The sequence below is a fragment of the Cyprinodon tularosa genome, unplaced genomic scaffold (assembly GCF_016077235.1).
Source record: "Cyprinodon tularosa strain WSP-4 unplaced genomic scaffold, ASM1607723v1 ctg84, whole genome shotgun sequence".
Classification (NCBI taxonomy): Eukaryota; Metazoa; Chordata; class Actinopteri; order Cyprinodontiformes; family Cyprinodontidae; genus Cyprinodon; species Cyprinodon tularosa.
The window spans coordinates 2068487-2084458 of record NW_024039607.1 but is presented as its reverse complement, the minus strand read 5'-3'; the positions used below and the strand labels follow the sequence as shown (position 1 = coordinate 2084458).

At 38.9% G+C, this 15972-nt stretch overlaps 1 protein-coding gene across 1 annotated transcript; it reads right to left on the bottom strand.

Annotated features, from left to right (window-relative positions):
• Positions 1-2: 2 nt before the first annotated feature.
• On the bottom strand, positions 3-15591 carry LOC119774935 (voltage-dependent anion-selective channel protein 2-like). Its single transcript, XM_038272714.1, has 9 exons — positions 15436-15591; positions 9952-10023; positions 9826-9875; positions 6625-6777; positions 6486-6538; positions 6175-6402; positions 5900-6050; positions 801-858; positions 3-714 (listed from the first exon to the last, which is right to left on the bottom strand). The coding sequence occupies exons 2-9, from the start codon at positions 10016-10018 to the stop codon at positions 623-625; spliced, it is 852 nt and encodes a 283-aa protein (XP_038128642.1). The 5' UTR covers positions 10019-10023; positions 15436-15591; the 3' UTR covers positions 3-622.
• Between the last annotated feature and the right edge of the window lie 381 nt (positions 15592-15972).

Genomic DNA, 15972 nt, shown 5'->3' with positions numbered 1-15972 from the left:
GGTGGATTTCAGGACTTTATTTTGAAGGTACACACACACCAACATACAGACTGCTCTTGCATAATTAGTGTTGCAGCCTCTAAACTGGGAAAGAAGTGGTTTCATTCCGTTTCCTATCATTTATTTCAATGTATTCAGCACTGTCGAGCAAAAAAAGGGAGAACTCAGATGTCTAAAAACTGATATAGCACAATAAATCTATTGGAAATATAAGTGAGGAGCAGCAACTTCCACCAGGCAGTAGAACACTACCAGAACATCACCAAAATAGGCAAGGAGAATGCTTAAGAGATTAAATAAAAGTAAAATCTACTGTGCAAAATAACAGTTGTACATTCTACATGAACACATTTCAGCAGAATATAAAGGTTTTAAAACCACTCCCGGATTGTCAAACATAATTAAGCAGGTTGTAAGGAGGAGAAATTAGCAAAGGAGGGGTGGGCGGGGGGGGCTGATAAATAAATACATGTGGCTGAATCACAATGACAGGAGGTTGGTGGAAATGTCCGTTTCCATCTCATTGGTGCCTGTATATTGGGATTCTACTTTGTTTGGCCTCGTGGTTAAAATATCAGTCGCAGAATCTGCAGATATTCTTCTGAAACATTGAAGCGGATCTTTACGCCTCCAGTTCTAGGCCCAGACCCAGCTTGTGACCACCGGCGTTGATGTTCTTCCCATCCACTAAAGCAGAGAGGGTGAGCTTCATTCCTGTAAAGGGGGTTCCAAAAAATTGACAGTTTATTTTTAAAGTGCTTTTTATTTAATTTTTTTTCTTGCTTTAAAAGGGTTCTTACCAGGCCGCAAAGTCTGGGTGTATCCAATCCCTACCAAGCTGGAATTATTCACCTTAGCCTGAAGGAAAAGCAACAAATTGACATGATTTATTTAAAATGAAGATAAAACTGTTCAATCTCAGATTAGAATATCACTGAGAAGTTTTTTTTTGCTTCTAAATATGCCATTGTAAATTCTCAGTCATCTGGGTCATGAGAGCCACAAAATGGGCTTTATAATGGAAATTTGGCCCCAATACTCGAGTAGAACAAAGGCTGGCCATTTGATTTGAATCTGAATTGGAATGTGTGCAGAAGTTTGGTCCTCTATGCTGCTTAAATACATCAGTGCTCCAATTACAGTTTGGTCTGGTGCGAGCTGACAGAACAGACAAAGACTCTTGGATAGATGTCCAGACGTCTTCAAAAAGAAAACGAAAGTCTAGTTGCCTTACAAATTTTAAGCCTGTTTTTGGCTACTTCCAATTAGTGCATTGATTATGGTTTGGAGCTAAAAAAAAAACAAAACTTAGTTCAGGGTTTATATAGGAATGAGTAACTCTTATTTAATGCTCTTAGAAATAATTTTAATGACATCAACAAGTACCGACTCTCATATATACACGGCAAAATCTTTCGTCATCTTTACCCTCGACAGGCTGCATCCAAGTCCTGAATTCCTAGTTTTCCAGCCAGTTTTGTGGAAATGTACAATTTCCCATTCTCAAGATTTTTCTTCGCCTCGAGCTTCTTTAGAACTTCTTTCAAACGGCTTTACGATCAACCGGAAGCACTTCCACGCAAATATATCGTGATATATCAGACGAAATGTTTTTATTAGTGTTGTGTCGATGCCATTTTTTTGCCCCCGATACCCGGCTGTGCAGTATTATACCGATACCATAATAATGTAAAATAATTGCCATAATAATAATAATAATAAAAAATCCAAGTTGTACCGCACTTTTCATTAAGAAAAAATCTCAAAGTGCTACACAGTGCAAATAAAATCAAAGATAAAAATCAACAACATAAAAATCATGTGGAGGCAGAATAGGCTTGCTTAAATAAAAAAGTCTTCAAGCCTCTTTTAAAATCATTCAGTGGTTGTGGAGCTCTCAGATGATCTGGGAGAGAGTTCCAGAGACGGGGGGCAGCGACAGCGAAGGCCCGATCTCCCATGGAGCTTAATCTGGAGCGAGGAAGGTGAAGAAAGTTGCAGTCTTGTGATCGAAGAGATCTGGTGGATGAATGTGGAGTGAGAAGGTCCTTCAGATAATCCGGTGAGGATCCGTTTAAACACTGATGGGTGATGAGCGCGATTTTGTATTGAATTCTGCAGGTGATGGGAAGCCAGTGAAGGTCATGCAGAATAGGTGTAATATGGGCAAATTTGCGGGCCCTCAAGAGAATCCTGGCTGCGCTGTTTTGAATGTATTGGAGCTTCTGAAGATGTTTTTTTTTTTGTCAAGTTGCTGCCTACTTTTGTGAAGCAGGAAAAAATCTAATACAAAGTTAAACCAGTAGAACTTTTTATTGCCTACCTGGAATGGGTGACAATAGTTAAAGAAACTTATGGCTCTCAAAATGGTATCGGTGCCCTATTTGTTGGTACTCGCCGATACAACCATTTTAGGGCAGTATCGGGGCCCCGTCCGATACTGGTATCGGTGCAACACTAATTTTTATAAACATTTTTTTTTCAATAAGGCATTTTAAACGCCCCAATAATCACATTTAATGAGTTTTAATGCCAATTAAGGCATTAATTTAAAAAATAATAATTTAATGACTTGCAGAAACCCTGTAGTTAAAGGTAGAGTGGAGGACATGCTTTTCCTGTGTGGATCATCAAAATAAATGGTGAATCATTGTAGTGATATATACATTCTGGTGATGTAAGGCCGTCCTACGTGCTTGCCCTATTTTCACTTACCGGTGGTGAGTCAGACATAGTGGAAAAATTGAAAATCTTAGGAAAGTAAGCTTGTAGGAGAAATGCAAACAGCAACTTTTAAACAGAACGTGCACAAGGAGAAATGGGCTTGTGCATGCTCTTGCACACGTACAATAGGCGTTTCCTCTCGGGAGCAGGTACAGGGTTGTGCAAGTGCATTTTCTTTTTAAAGTGGAGAGGGCGGGTCTAAAGGCTGCAGCTATCCCTGTTAAATTTCCACCTTATTTTCTGTCACATGCTTTCCTTCCATTAACAAACCTGAATTAAGCTCTGAATGAGAAGCTTGTTTTTTTTGTTTTTTTAACAGTAATCTGTCTTTTATATCAAGAACAACTTTCAATTCGATAGGAGTCTGGCAGCAGACCTGCGCCGTCAGGGCCCTGTGCCTTTTCCCTACTTTTCCCCACTAAAAGACCAAGAAAACAATGTTTTATAATGTTTTTGGGTTATTTTACCTATTAAAGCATTGTGTCTCTTAAAGAATGTTTCCTTTAATGTGACTCCCGCTGGCACTTCGGCAAAAGTTAAAGGCCACACATCTCACTGTGAAATCCTCTGTTTCGACAATAAAAACGCTTCCAAGCTTTTTTGTGTCTACCGTTTTCTCCGGAGTCGTGGGAAAATAACAGAAGTTATTGGCTATTTTAATCATGGCATTCAATAATTCACTGTTAGTATGCAAAGCTAATTTGAAAACACCCTCCATTGGCAAATCGATGTGGTCCAACAGCAAATGTAGTAACATAGCACAAAGAAAACTAAAAAAATATATATAATATTATAGTGTTTATACAGGAATGAATAATTAAAATTTAATGCTTTTTAATGCGCTTAGAAATAATTTTAATGCCACCAACAGGTTCCCGTCGACAGGCTGCAGCCATGTCCCGAATTCCTCGTTTTCCAACCACTTTCGTTGAAATTCGCTCAGTTTGAATGCACCTTAGAGAACCAAATATAAATGTGTTTGTCTAAAAAAATACAAAGTGATATCATCTTTGTGACTTTTACCAACATTGTGGAGCACCAGATGTTCCCTGATCTCAAACAGAATTGCATCGCTCTGTAGGCCTGTCATAATAACAAATTTTGCTAAAAGATTAATTGTCTCAAAATTGATTGCGATAAACGATAATATTGTTTTAAGACCTATTTACACTGATTTAATGGAAATGACATAATAATGCATGCATTTTCCTGCCAAAGATAAACATACCTTTTTTTCAAATGAACACTTAACACTGGAACTAGTTAACAAAATAAAACGAGAAATAAAAATCAAATGGACTCTCAGTCTCTGTTAACTAAAAATACACGAATAAAAACTAAACACAAGATAAAACCACAGTGGAAATAAAAACGGATGTATAATTTATCATGTTGGTGATATGTATGTTTTCCTCGGGAGTTCATACTGTCTATCAAATGTCTGCAACATTTTTCGAAATGCCGGCTTTTCAACAATATTGAATGGGAGCATCTCTTTAGCAATTAAATGAACTACGCTGTCTGTGAGCGCGCACCACTTTGCGCCATCCTTTTTGTTTGCTGCCTGTCGATTAATGGTGATGGTGGACTGTCGGAAACTTGAAGACGCAGGCGGGCAACCGCTTGTACTTTTTGTCCCCAGCTGGAGAAACTTTGCTGGGTGGTTGTGCTTTAGGTGCATGTGTAGGTTGGTTGTATTGCTGGTGTTAGTTGGTACCGTTTTATGACAAATGCGACATACTGGCTCGCATAGGTTCAGCGGTTCACCTCGTTCATTTGGTTTGAATCCGAAATACTGCCACACCGCGGCTGTTGCGCTCGACTTTGAAACCAGTTCCATTTCGAGCTCCCCCCCCCCCCCCAACATAAGATGTGTTTTTTGTTTTTTACCTCGCTAACTCCTCTAACTCCTCATGGGGCTCTAAAGCTGCAGAAGTACAAAATGATGCGCACTGACTACTTGATGAGATAGTCCACTCTTCCTCCCTCCTCAAAAATGAGGAAGGGGAGGGGTCAGTGGATAGCACCCGAGTTAAAGGAATAGTACACCCAAAACATGATTAGCCTTCATTTTCTACTCACCCCCATGCTGAACAACACTCTGGAGTACTTTTTTGATATCTCAAATGCATCTGGAGATCTGGGAGGCTTCTTGCTGTCTGCTGACATTCAAATAATGGAGGTCTATGGTGACCGAGACAGAAAGGTCCATAAAAGTCCACAAAAAACGTTTCAATATTCCTCCATACTGGTCGTCCAATGTATTCCAAGTGTCCTGAGTGGGTAGCATCCAGAATTTACTCGAAACGAAGTCATTTAGAATGTTTTTAGAGCATAAACAGTAGTGTATAGGATTTCCTGAAAGCGCGCACATGCGCGTTCACGACGCTACGGAAGCCGGCAGACCAAACCAGCGCATTCAGCTCGGCAAAGAACTCATGCTCTTCCTCAACACTGAAGTCCTCAGACATTTTTCTTTCGTTGTTTCTTTCTTTGCACAGGTAAACAGCACGTTTCTTCTTCTACGCTTGCATTATTGGCAGAGCAGACGCTGAATGCGCACTTTCATCTGGTTTGGTCTGCCGGCTTCCGTAGCGTCGTGATCGCGCATGTGCGCGCTTTCAGGAAATCCTATACACTACTGTTTATGCTCTAAAAACATTCTAAATGACTTCGTTTCGAGTAAATTCTGGATGCTACCCACTCAGGACACTTGGAATACATTGGACGACCAGTATGGAGGAATATTGACACGTTTTTGTGGACTTTTATGGACCTTTCTGTCTCGGTCACCATAGACCTCCATTATTTGAATGTCAGCAGACAGCAAGAAGCCTCCCAGATCTCCAGATGCATTTGAGATATCAAAAAAGTACTGTTGTTCAGCATGGGGGTGAGTAGAAAATGAAGGCTAATCATGTTTTGGGTGTACTATTCCTTTAAGCCTTTTCATCCAGCGTCATCAATAGAGAAAAACATAGGCAGAGACGATATAGCCCATAAATGAAATGACGTGGATAGTTTTTATTTATCGTGCGATTAACTGATTTATTGATTATCGCAACAGGCCTATCGCTCTGTAATTAATCTATACCAAGATTTCCAGTTTTGAACTCAAATCAAATAGGTTTTCAACTATATTTTAACTTGGGATCTATATGAAACGGTTACTTACTGATATGGAGGCACTGGAGTCTAACTGGTATTTTGCAGCAACTCCGAAACGGGTGGCGTTGCTGCCAGCGGTCCACGCCAGATTCACAGCCGTCTCCAGGTCTTTGTTAACCTTCTGATAAATGGATCCACCAAACTCTGCACCATCATTGCTGTGTCACATTGAGACAAGAATGCATCATAAACCTTAGTTATAATCCTAAAATCTACACCTTAACAATTGGTAGCAGGTTAATATCACGTTTTAGAATAAAATACTCTTATTATGAGACCTACACATTGGTGTGAAGCTGGAAGTCCCCAGTCTTGTATCCAACAGCAAAGTTGCTTTGAGTCATCTTCGATTTGGCAGAGTCGAAGGTCATCTGGTAGCCAGCGAGCCATCCCTCGTATCCAGCCACCACTGCTCCATGGATAGTAGGACCTGCGAAGTCCAAGTCCACATCCACTCCAGCGTTGACGTATTCCCGTTTATATGCAGTCTTGACTTTGCCGCTTTTCTTCCTGTTGAAATTAAACAAAATATTAATACAGAGTCTGAGGAGAAACAAATGATGTGAATAAGGAGCAATTAAAGTCTAACTTGCCCAGTGTTGGGTGAAAACGTAGTTTCAAACTGAAGTTTCAGTCCTTGGGTGATCTGTATGAAGGAGAATCTACACATAAGTAATCAATCATTTTGAATAGATGGGAAAAGCGCAATGGGGGCGACATTTTCCAGTTTACCTTATCCTCAACACAGACTTCAGTTCCCAGAGTGTTTTCCGTGGTCCATTTCTCTGTAAAGGTCAGCCCATACTCTGCCAACTTATACTTGGTTTCCAGGGTGCCGGTGACCTTGCTGGTGTCTACATTTGATGAGCCAGATGTTTTAAATTCCTGCAAGGAGCATAAGGGAATATTATTATAAGGCTGAGACGATGCATTTTGGAAATTTAATTTATCTGAAAAGGCAGATAGATAAAGTTTAGATCTAAAAAAGCACAGAGCAGTTATTCTGAAATTACTTTAATCATATGCATAAGTAGCTTTTATTAAGCTGCAGAAGCTCAAATGCCCTCAAACGGCTCGGTGAACCTAAAAGTTAATATAACAGTCTACATAGCAGGGTTGAAATCAAAATTGCGATTAATTTCAACCAATATTGCGATTTTATTATGATTACCCTTTACATATGCAGATGTTTCACTTGAGGGTTTCAGTTTTCTTGAACTTGTTGCAGGACTTTACAGTAAACTTTATGTGCAGAAGTTCCTACATCCTGCAACTGTCTTTTCTCTTCTGTGTAGTGGCAAATCAAGTTGCAGCATATTACTGCCACCTTTAAGACTGGAGGTAGAAATTTACTTTCCTGATCCATCTTTCTCTTGTTAAATGTAATGTGACTAAAATTTAGGGCCTCTGTGATTTGAAAATTGCATTGTGGTAAATTGCGATTATATTGCAATTTGCCAAAATAGTTTGCTAATTTGCAATTTTCTGGGATTGCAGCGGAGTCAATGAGTCGATGCAATCAACTGATTTTCCTTAGATAGAAAAATTTGAATCAATCTGACTGTATGATCTGATGAACTGTAAAGTACCTAAAGATGACATGTATTGGGAATTGGCGCTATATAAATAAATTGAATCTAATTTAATTATTGCAAATGCAATTAACTGCCCAGCCCGAATCCATACTGACTAGAGCCCGATCCATCTGGCACCTTTAGAATGAGGCAATTCCAAGTGCATCGCTAATTAGGACCCCTCAGAAGTCCATTGTTATAAAACTTTTCTTTTTCAGGTGGCGCAGTGGTTAACATGCACGATCCATTTACAGTGGCCCAAATCCGCGACGCGGCCGACTCATGTTTAGGTCTGACCTGTGGTTCTTTGCCGCATGTCTGTCCCCCTCTCTCGTGCCCCCTTTCCTGTCAGCCCACTGTCGAAAATTCGAGCCCCTACTGCTGTAAACCTAAAAAAAGTTCCTTTTTCAGGAGATCAGAGTGTCTAATTTATTATTCAGGACTTCCTGTTCATTTGGGTTGTAAATATGTCGAGACAAGGACCTCCTCTTCACCACAAGGCTGGACGGGAACCTAAATTTATCTTGCAACCATGCAGACTGAGCAGAACGGTGGGAGAAGTTAGACTCTCCAGAGCTCTTATTACTGCAGGAAGGACTAGCGTATTGGAGTCATTAGGAAACTATCACGGCTGACCTTCTACATGGCATATCTCAGACATACTTTCATTAGCCTTACCAAGATTTTTCTCAAATCTTCACAAAGGACTTAAACAGGCTTTATTGAATGTGTTGGAAGAAGGAGGATCTTTCAGCAGAACCTTTTGAGCTGATTGGACAAAGCGACACCAAGTGCCCGCCTACCTAAGCCTGGTTTTAGCCAATCATGTTGACAAAACAAATAGCAGCAGTCAGCATGAGAAATTACAACAAGTTATACTTTATATTCTTGCTATTCCTCTTTGAAAAAGGAAATCATGGATTCTGACGTAATGGCAGCAGGTCCCCGTACGGCCTCTTGCGCCGCCATGTTTATTTTGGTTCGGCTGTGGGCTAAATGTCCCACCGAGCGTAGTATAGATACGTGATACGACAACCCGTTTTGGGTCAGACTCAAACTATTTAAGCTGGAGGGGCACATTTTGAACTCACATATACTGTAACAACTCAGACCCAGAGCTCTGGCTGTTCTAAAGATCACCAAAGATCCACCTCTGCATCTAGAAATCGCCACCCAATAATTGTTATTAACAGCAATGGGCAACCTTATGGAAAATATTGTATTTAGACAAATAAATATGTATTTAGTAACAATAGACTGTTTCTAATCAGCAAGAAAAGGACAACCATTGGCTACAGCTTTAAACAGTGAATAAAAAATGCAGAGGATCATACTATGCTGTTCTGCCCCTTTTGATTTAAAAGACCATAAAATATTAATGGCAAATCTTATGGATTTGATGATTTAGCTTACACATGGTTTAAAAGATACTTCACTAGTAGGACTCATGCTGTTTGTTCAATGACAGGTTAGAAGTCCAGGACCTTTATTGATAATATATGTTACTGTTGAGTGGAGAGAAATAAATGAGTGTTAAATATATATTAAAAGCGCTTTGTATAGTGCTGGGTTCTAACCATGCGATCAATCTGAATCCTTACATCCAAAATAAAGGATAACAACTGCATGAAACTGAGCTTTTAAAAATTATTTATCCTAATTGAAACACATAAGGTAATTCGCTCAAAATCTAACAAGCAAAATAAGAAAATATTTTGTACAACATTTATAACTATTATTAAAACTTGACTAATGTCCAAATAAGTGATCCAATATCATCATGGACAACATAAGAAATTTACAATTAACACTGCACTTGCTCTATATTAATGCTTCAGAAACTAAAGTGCTTATTGGTTCATAATGTTTGTCTTTGGAGTGTTTCTGTCACTAATCATCTTTTGACCTATTGTTTTGGTAATGATCAAATGTATTATTTTAGCTAAAGTAGAATCTAATCACATAAGAAGAAAATGTGTCCAAAGTGGGATGTATCAGTAGAATCTACCTCCTAACAACTGATTTTGATTAATCCTAAATTGGAGATTTAGTAGATTTGAAGTGTAGATGCTATGATTCTGCTCTGGTCTGTTCCATTAAAAATACTTTCTTCTTATTATTTTTTCATGTATGCTGTAAATGTATTACTTTTCTGCAACTATGACTATTGAAGGGGTATTTGTGAGCTGTGAATTGTTCACAGAACACGGCTTAATTTAATTATACTATATTTTTTCTTTTATGAGCTCCTGATTTTATGTAACCTAATAGTTTATTAGTTTATTATTTTATGGACTCCAGATAAAATAGCAGCAAGGTCCCAACAACAAAATAGAATTACAGTAATAATTAATCTTACCACTCCGTTTGAAGACTTGGTCTTCACATCAAGCTTTACCATCCCGAACCCTGCAAAGATACAGACATTGAGCAGCTACATACAACACATGCGTCCTGAAATAGTGCTTTTCTTGCTTCTAGCTACCATATCCTTTGTTGAAGATATCCTTTGCTGATTTTCCCAGGTCTGCATAAGCTGGAGGAACTGCCATGATGTCTGTAAGGAAAAGAGTTTTAGAATTACAGTTACAGACAAATAATAAATGACAAACATAATTTATTGAGAGATTATCGAATATAAAATCACAATCCGAGGATAAATTTGTTCAAATATTCCCTTTAACGCTGGTATCCTGTGTTTATTTAATGTGATATTTTCTTTCTAACAGCATTTGGCTCAGCCCCTTTTACAGTATATACATGAGCTGCATCATTTCTATCGTTTAGTTCGGTGTTTAAGTTTATGAAATTGAGACGTGTCAGGGTGAAGGCTCTTAAGCCTTTAAAGACATGACAGCTATCATCTGATCCCCTCTCAAATGTTCTGCCATCAGCTTAAGTATATGTCACTTGTGAATAGGGGTGTAAATAATAATCATTTTGTATCAATGCATCGATCAAACAGCCGATGATCTGATGCATTGATACGTCCGTAAGAGTATCAATTCATTTTTTTCCCCCCCTGCGGCCGATTTTTATCCATTTGCTCCTGGACTTAAGTCCGACTCCCGTACTATGGTGGAGGTAAACCTATTTTGCCCTCCTACCTCGCTTCCTTCAACCACTACCCTCTTTCCACTTGCACACACGCTTCTTACCATTTTCTGCTAGTGCATTTTTGCACTGATTTTGTTGAGTATTGTTATTCTATAGTGAATATAGTATAAGCCTATTTTTGCTACTTAATCTGCTAATGCGCTTACACACTCATTGCAGTATTTTTTAAAGCAAGGCCTTTCAGAATCTTTAAAACAGAGACATTATTTTTCAGTGAGTGAGGTTTTCATAGGCCTAGGTGGAGTATAACTTTAATACTTCTGTTATTTGCTGTTTCTCGAATAAAATGCATAATGATATTACAGCTTTAATTGCTTTATTTCCAATTTGAAACTTTGTCTAGCCTTTAAGGTAAAAAAAAATTAAGCAATTAATAGAACCAAATTGCGATGTATTCTTGAGTATCGAAAATAATCGAATCGGGTCAGGAAATTGATACTGAATCAAATCGCCATGGAGGGTGTGTTTATACCCCTACTTGTGAACTAATTACTTATGGGCCTTTTGAGCAACTAGATGTTTGAATCTAGGGCTGCAACTAACGATTATTTTAAAAATCGATGAATCGGACGATTATTTTTTCGATTAATCGATGAATCGGACAAAATATATTTTTTATATTAACCTCTTTATTCCAAAATAAACATTTTAGACAGAACAAACAAGCACACAAGTACAGGTTGCTCATTAACTGTACTGGTGCAATATGAAAAATAAATGTTTGTGTTAAAACTACGCAAACTTACATGAGAAATGTAGCTGTACATCCACAAAATATAGGGTACTTTGTTTCATAAAGCGCATAAAAAGACATTTTTGTTTTTAAAAGCCTCTAAGGGGTTCAAACAATAGGCCCCCCCATTTCAACAAATGAGTTTTTTTAGACTAGAAGAGTTCTGCCTTTTAAGACAGGAAAGTACAGCAGTTAAAGTTGCTACTTGAGAAAATACTGAACCATAGAGATAGAAATAGCCCTGTGATTCAAATTATAAATTGTATTTGGAATAAAAATGAGAGAACTAGGGGTGCTAAAAAACACATCCTCCAAAGACAGATATTTACATGGGAATGTGGCAGATAATTAATTGACATATTACTGATCTTGCTGGATTTTATTCTGCTTTACTTCTATAAATTGCAGGATCTTCTTTACTTTATCTTTGCCAGAAGATTTAAACTTTAAAAGTCTTGCCCTCATAATTTGCAAGTTAATTTATTTATAAAGTAAATATAAACGCTGCTTAAGCTAATTCAAATGAAATTAAAAGTAAAATAAGTAGCCAACCTTATCACTGTCTGTAAGTAACTGTCTGTAGGTAGGTAAGGAAAGCATCAGATGAGCTACCTGAGAAACTAACGTAACGTTTCCCCCACTTTAAAACCAAACAAACATGGTGGTTCCGTGCCATGTTAATTTCTTTTGAAAAAAGTTGCATGTTATCACTTTTTTCGCTTTACAAAGCACAGGCTATTTTAATTATTGTGATCAATTTGCGCCGTCAATCCCGGTGCATGCGCGCTTCATTTGCAGTCTGGACGCTGAGGCTCTGACTGCAGAGCTGAGAGGGACTCCTGCGGGAAAACGCGGTTGGGGGAGGGGGAGGCGCCCCACGGCAGAGTAGGAACGATACATGCTTTCACGTAAGAGTCTCCAAAAGCCGCCAGTGACACCGAAAAAAGTCGCCAGATTTGTCGCTAGTCGCTTTTTTGAAAAATAGTCGCTGGAGGGGTCTGAAAAGTCGCGGAGTTGGCAACACTGCACCTGCGGCGCTGACTCGCTCTGCCGTATTTTTTTTTCTTCCTCTTTCAGTCAAGAGGCAGTGATGACGGCGCGGCGGATGACGCAATAATCGCGCGACACAACTAATCGATGATGAAATTCGTTGCCAACGCTTTTAAAAGTCGATTTTTATCGATTTTATCGATTCGTTGTTGCAGCCCTATTTGAATCCCTTTATATTTTTTCCACTTTTTCCCGATAAACTTCAAAACATGTTATTGGGAATTAATGAGTTAGAAGTAGTGAAGTGGAAAGAGAATTACATATGTAAATCAAACAGCCAGAGCTATATTGCATATACCATCTTGCTGTGAGTTTATGGTCATCACCCTGGTGGGCAGTGAACCTCTTCCTCAGTCTCAAGTCATTCGCAAACTGCAAACCAGACTTATTACAACCACCTTTAAATGATCGCCTCCTTCTTTATATCCTTCTGTTAAAGGTCATACAGGTGCTGGTCATAAAATTAGAATATCATGAAAAAGTAGATTGATTTCAGTAATTCCATTTAAAAAGTGAAACTTGTATATTATATTCATACATTACATACAAACTCATATATTTCAGATGTTTATTTTGTTTAATTTTGATGATTACAAATGACAACAAATGAAAATCTCAAATTCATCATATCAGAAAATTAGAATATTACTGAAGACCAATAAAAACAAAGGATTTATAGAAATGTTGGCCAACTGAAAAGTATGAACATGAAAAGTATGAGCATGTACAGCACTCAGTATTTAGTTGGGCCTCCTTTGGCCTGTATTACTGCAGCAATGCGGCGTGGCATGGAGTCGATCAGTCTGTGGCACTGCTCAGGTGTTATGATAGCCCAGGTTGCTCTAATAGTGGCTTTTAGCTCTTCTGAATTGTTGGGTCTGGTGTATTGCATCTTCTTCTTCACAATACCCCATAGATTTTCTATGGGGTTAAGGTCAGGAGAGTTTGCTGGCCAATTAAGAACAGGGATACCATGGTCCTTCAACCAGGTACTGGTAGCTTTGGCACTGTGTGCAGGTGCCAAGTCCTGTTGGAAAATGAAATCTGCATCTCCAAAAAGTTGGTCAGCTGCAGGAAGCATGAAGTGCTCTAAAACTTCCTGGTATGTGGCTGCGTTGACCCTGGACCTCAGAAAACACAATGGACCAACACCAGCAGATGACATGGCACCCCAAACCATCACTGACTGTGGAAACTTTACACTGGACTTCAAGCAACGTGGATGAAGTGCCTCTCTTCTTTTCCTCCAGACTCTGGGACCTTGATTTCCAAAGGAAATGCAAAATTTACTTTCATCAGAGAACATGACTTTGGACCACTCACCAGCAGTCCAGTCCTGTTTCTCTTTAGCCCAGGCAAGACGCTTCTGACGCTGTCTGTGGTTCAAGAGTGGCTTGACACAAGGAATGCGACAGCAGAAACCCATGTCTTTCATACGTCTGTGTGTGGTGGTTCTTGAAGCACTCACTCCAGCTGCAGTCTTTGTGAATCTCCCCCACATTTTTGAATGGGTTTTGTTTCACAATCCTCTCCAGGTTGCGGTTATCTCTCTTGCTTGTACACTTTTTTCGACCACATCTTTTCCTTCCCTTCGCCTCTCTATTAATGTGCTTGGACACTGAGCTCTGTGAACAGCCAGCCTCTTTAGCGATGACCTTTTGTGTCTTGCCCTCCTTGTGCAAGGTGTCGATGGTCGTCTTTTGGACAACTGTCAAGTCAGCAGTCTTCCCCATGATTGTGTAGCCTATAGAACTAGACTGAAAGACCATTTAAAGGCTTTTGCAGGTGGTTTGAGTTAATTAGCTGATTAGAGTGTGGCACCAGGGGCCATCAATTTTGAACCTTTTCACAATATTCTAATTTTCTGATATGATGAATTTGAGATTTTCATTTGTTGTCATTTGTAATCATCAAAATTAAACAAAATAAACATCTGAAATATATGAGTTTGTATGTAATGTATGAATATAATATACAAGTTTCACTTTTTAAATGGAATTACTGAAATCAATCTACTTTTTCATGATATTCTAATTTTATGACCAGCACCTGTATTATTGGAGTGCATGACTACTAGTAGGGTGTGAGTGGCGGCCTAGTGGTTAGGGCATAAAGGTTGGAATCCTGAGGTTCTGAGTTTGAGCCCCACTCCCACAGACTGCTGCTATGGGTCTCTTAGCAAGACCTCATACTGCTCCCCAGGCACCCTACAATGGCAGCCCACTGCTCCCCAAGGGGATGGATTAGATGCAGATTATTAAATACTTATATATAGTAGATTCCCACCACCTTGCTGTAGCAGCTCCTCCAAAGTCACCACAGACATCTTATGAGCTAACAGCTATGTCCTGAGACATTCAAAGGGGATTAATAATCCACAGTACCTATTATATTAAACACAAGGCCCAGCACATACAATAAAACAAAAACACTTAAAATAATGTTAAAGTCTAGACAGAACAAAAGGGGATAACCCGACAATAATAGCATAGTTAAAACAAAACTTTCATGAATGAAAATGAAAGTGACAGGAATACACAGATGGATGCTTATCAAGCTTTCCTTCAAAGACCAATTAGTTTGAATCAAACCAGACTTCCGGTTAAGCCTGGCATCGACTTACTAAGTCTGTCAGTCAAGGTTAACTGAAAGGTTGCAGCTCCGCAAGTGTATTGCCATAAAAAAGAAATCACACCTTGTAATCATGCTACCAACTGTGCTACTTCCTTGAACGAAACATATGAAAAAAAAAATTTTTTTTTTAAATCAGCCCCGACTTGACTAGGGGGAATTATTGTTACTTTGAAATGACGTTTGTGAAATATAAAGTTTAAATCCGATACGGATAGGTATATTCGGACTATTTTGATTTATTTTTCACCGTATATCAAGCTAACCTTCTCCCACGATGACCTGCAGCCGGGGTATGTCGTGCTAACTGTGTTATAAAGTAGTTTGGGAAGGTGAACCGGGGGGCCTTAACAGCCAAGGAATTAGATAATCAGTTCCCACGGTGCTTAAATGTAAGCGAAACATGGCAAAGAAACGCAAAGGGGGGAAACTACTTACCGAGAATTAGGGTTGTTCAATCCACCACAGTGAGATTAGCAAAGGTTGGAGGCAGCCGGTGTAGGACGATATGGAGGAGATACTGCATTGACACCCTGTTGACCTCAGTACCGCAGGACCCCGGATCCTAGCTGTCTATTAATCGCCTGACGAAAATTAGACAGGGATGGAAACACCATTGACCTTTTTTGTTGCTCAATTAGAAATCTATTTTATGAATTCTCCAACGCAACATTTAAACGCTCTTATTTATATTTAGTACCATGATACGGCTAATTTCTATTTAAAGGACACAGGCAGCTATAGGCTAGCTAAGTCACTATGGTAACCAATGTGCTAATGCTAGCCTCAAAGCTAATGGGAGGATTTAAAAATGCTTTTCTAATGTGCATATTCATAAAGTTTTATTCGTAATATTTTCTAACTATATTTTAATCCAAACGTAGAAAACCTTTATTTAAATGGCCATGTTGAACGAATGAACCATGAATTTTGGTTCAAAATTGAAATTGTAATAAACATTTGCATTTTTGAAAT

Bases quoted from the DNA above. Each gene is read 5' to 3' on its own strand.
- LOC119774935 (XM_038272714.1), bottom strand. From the start codon at position 10,018: ATGGCAGTTCCTCCAGCTTATGCAGACCTGGGAAAATCAGCAAAGGAT. The intron at 6,051-6,174 runs GTAGGTCTCATA...AATGTGACACAG, and splicing joins TTCCAGCTTCACACCAATGT to CAATGATGGTGCAGAGTTTG. The intron at 715-800 runs GTAAGAACCCTT...CCCCCTTTACAG, and splicing joins CACCCAGACTTTGCGGCCTG to GAATGAAGCTCACCCTCTCT.